Genomic DNA, 3,529 nt, shown 5'->3' with positions numbered 1-3,529 from the left:
GGGGAGGACGGGGGGTTATTCCCGCTCCTTTTCCCGGCAGCTGCGGGATGTCCCCGAGGAGGAGCGGGCGCGGGAGCAGCTGGAGAGCGGGATCCTCCACGCGCTGCTCCTCTGCGAGGGCTTCTTCGACCCGCACCAGACCTGGCGGCGGCAGCTCCGCGGGTGAGCCCGGCCCCAAATCCCGCCTCCATCCCAAAATCCCGCCCCACATCCCACTGCTTCACCCCTCTCTCTCTCTCCTTCCAGGGAATTCATCAGCTCCAAGGAGAAGAGCAAATACAAGTTCGCCCCCGCCCCTTTGCCCCCCGAGTTCGGCGCCTTCTTCCAAGGTAAAGGGGGGATGGGGTGGGGATGGGGGCACTGTGGGATCCATAGGGGTGGGGATATCCAGGAAATGTCTAGGGGCAGTATGGGATCCATAGGGATGGAGAATATCCAGGGATAGGGATGGGGGCACTGTGAGATCCATAGGGATCCAGGGATAGGGATAGGGGCAGTGTGGGGATCCATAGGGATGGGGAATATCCAGGGATAGGGATAAGGGCAGTATGGGATCCATAGGGATGGGGAATATCCAGGGATAGGGATAGGGACACTATGGGATCCATAGGGATGGAGAGCATCCAGGGGTAGGGATAGGGGCACTGTGGGATCCATAGGGGTGGGGAATGCTCAGGGATAGGGATAAGGGCACTATGGGATCCACAGGGGTAGGGAGTGCCTAGGGATAGGGCCACTGTGGGATCCATAGGGATGGGGAATATCCAGGGATAGGGATAGGGGCACTGTGAGATCCATAGGGATGGGGAATATCCAGGAAATGTATAGGGGCACTATGGGATCTGTAGGGGTGGAGAATGTCCAGGGATAGGGATAGGGGCACTATGGGATCTATAGGGGTGGGGAATATCCAGGGATTTGGATAGGGGCACTATGGGATCTATAGGGGTGGGGAATATCCAGGGATAGGGATAGGGGCACTGTGGGATCCATAGGGATGGGGAATGTCCAGGGATAGGGATAGGGGCACTGTGGGATCCATAGGGATCCAGGGATAGGGATAGGGGCACTGTGGGATCCATAGGGATGGGGATATCCAGGAAATGTCTAGGGGCAGTATGGGATCCATAGGAATTGGGAATATCCAGGGATAGGGATAGGGGCACTGTGGGATCCATAGGAGTGGGGAATATCCAGGGATAGGGATAGGGGCACTATGGGATCCATAGGGGTGGGGAGTGCCCAGGAATAGGGATAGGGGCAGTGTGGGATCCATAGGGATGGGGAATATCCAGGAAATGTATAGGGGCAGTATGGGATCCATAGGGATGGGGAATATCCAGGGATAGGGACAGGGGCACTGTGGGATCCATAGGGGTGGAGAGGTAGAGGATGCTGGGGCAGGGATGGGATCCAGGAATACCTGTAGGATCCATGGGGAGATGCAGGATTCAGGGGCAGGTATAGGATCCAAGGGTAAATAAAGGATCCTACACCTGCTCCAGGTTATCCTATACCTGTCTCTGGGAATATGGGATCCTATACCTGCTCCAGGATTGTTATATGATTCCAAGGGCACATATAGGATCCTGTACCTTCTTCAGGTTATCCTATACCCGTCCCTGGGAATATGGGATCCTGTATGTCATCCTATACCTGTCCCACAAATGTAGGATCCTGTACAAACCTGTCCCTGGGAATATGGGATCCTGGACCTGCTCCAGGTCATTCTATACCTGTCCCACAAATATAGGATCCTGTACCTGCTCCATGATATCATAAACCTGTCCCTGGGAATATGGGATCCTGTACCTGCCCCAGGATATCCTATACCTGTCCCACAAATGTAGGATCCTGTACCTGTCTCAGGATTGTTGTATGATTCCAAAGGCAAATATAGGATCCAATACCTGTCCCAGAATATCCTATATCTGCCCCACAGATCTACGATCCTGTACCTATTCCAGGCAACAGGAGCAGGATCCTACAGCAGGAATGAAGTCCTGCACCCCCCAGGAACCCACAAAAATCAACAGAAAGGGGATTTTTGTTCCGGGGAAGCCCCAAAAACCCCCTTTTGGAGGCAACAACCGTTGCAAAAAATCCCCTAAAACTCCCCCCACCCCGTAAAGCCCCAACAGACCCTGATTTTTGAACAAACCCCCATTTTGGGGGGACAAAAATCCCTCATCTGGCACAGCCAGAGCTGGGAAATTTGGGGCGTCTTCACCTTCTCCATCATCACCAAGGGCCAGCACCAGCGTGGGGTGGATTTGGGTTAAAAGGGGATTTTTTTCCCTATTTTTGGGGGTACAAAGGAATTTTCCCCTATTCTTTTGGTTTGAAAAAGAGATTTTTTTTTTTCCCCCTATTTTTGAGGGTTGAAAAAGAATTTTTACCCTCTTTTTTGGGGGTAGAAAATGGATTTTTTCCCTGTTTTCTGGAGGTAGAAAAGGGATTTTCCCCCTATTTTTTGGAGTAGTAAAGGGTTTTTTTCCCCCTTTTTTTTTTGTAATACAAAGGTAATTTTCCCCTATTTTTCGGAGTTGAAAAGGGATGTTTTTCCTTATTTTTTGGCTTGAAAAGGGATTTCCCCCCCCCCGTTTCTTGGGTTGAAGAGGGATTTTTTCCCTATTTTTCAGGGTACAAAGGCAATTTTTTCCCTGTTTTTCAAGGTACAAAGGCAATTTTCCCCTATTTTTTTGGTTTGAAAAAAAGCATTCTTTCCCTAATTTTTTGGCTTGAAATAAGCATTTTTTCCCCTAATTTTTTCGAGTTAAAAAGGAATTTTTTTCCCTATTGTTTTGTGTAGAAAAGGGATTTTTTTTTCCTTATTTTTGGAGGTAGAAAAGGAGTTTTTTCCCCAATTTTTTTTTGCTGTTGGCTCCTCAGATTAACCCATTCCCTCCTCATCCCCACAGAGAGTTTCCAAGCAGGAAAGCAGCTCCCTGAGACACTCCAGCTCCGACTGCTCCATCTTTTTGGAGCCATCCTCTCTGGCTCCAAGGTAATGCTAAGGAGGGGGAGAATTGGGATCATCACTAAGTTAAATTATTAGGTTAAATAAAATAATTCAATTAAATAGTTGTTAAATAATTAGATTAAGTAAAATAATTCCATAAAATAATGAAACCTAGCAATCAGATTAAGTCAAATAATTCAATAAAATAAGTAAGGAAAAAGATTAGATTAAAAAATTAAGTTAAATAATTAGATTAAATAAAATAATTCAATAAAATAGTTAAGTTAAATAATTAGATTAAGTGAAATGATTCAATAAAATTATGAAAACTGGTAATTAGATTAAATAAAATAATTCAATAAAATAAGGGAAAATATTAAATTTAAAAATTAAGTTAAATTATTAGGTTAAATAAAATAATTCAATAAAATAGTTGTTAAATAATTAGATTAAGTAAAATAATTCCATAAAGTAATGCAAACCAGTAATCAGATTAAGACAAATAATTCAATAAAATAATGAAAACTGGTAATTAGATTAAGTCAAATAATTCCATAAAATAAGTAA

At 45.4% G+C, this 3,529-nt stretch overlaps 1 protein-coding gene across 1 annotated transcript in view; it reads left to right on the top strand.

Moving 5' to 3' along the window:
- NBEAL2 (neurobeachin like 2) overlaps window positions 1-3,529 on the top strand; it is a 47,902-nt gene that overhangs the window by 18,974 nt on the left and 25,399 nt on the right. Inside the window, exons 2-4 of the mRNA XM_029964674.1 lie at window positions 41-162; window positions 247-329; window positions 2,922-3,012. Of these exons, the coding sequence (XP_029820534.1) occupies window positions 41-162; window positions 247-329; window positions 2,922-3,012 (296 nt within the window). The remainder of the gene's footprint in view (window positions 1-40; window positions 163-246; window positions 330-2,921; window positions 3,013-3,529) is intronic.

The sequence above is a fragment of the Manacus vitellinus genome, unplaced genomic scaffold (genome assembly GCF_001715985.3).
Source record: "Manacus vitellinus isolate BGI_N305 unplaced genomic scaffold, ASM171598v3 scaffold_78_pilon, whole genome shotgun sequence".
In the NCBI taxonomy this organism is placed as follows: domain Eukaryota; kingdom Metazoa; phylum Chordata; class Aves; order Passeriformes; family Pipridae; genus Manacus; species Manacus vitellinus.
Note: the sequence above shows the minus strand (reverse complement) of the source record. Positions and strands in the feature narration are given on the sequence as shown.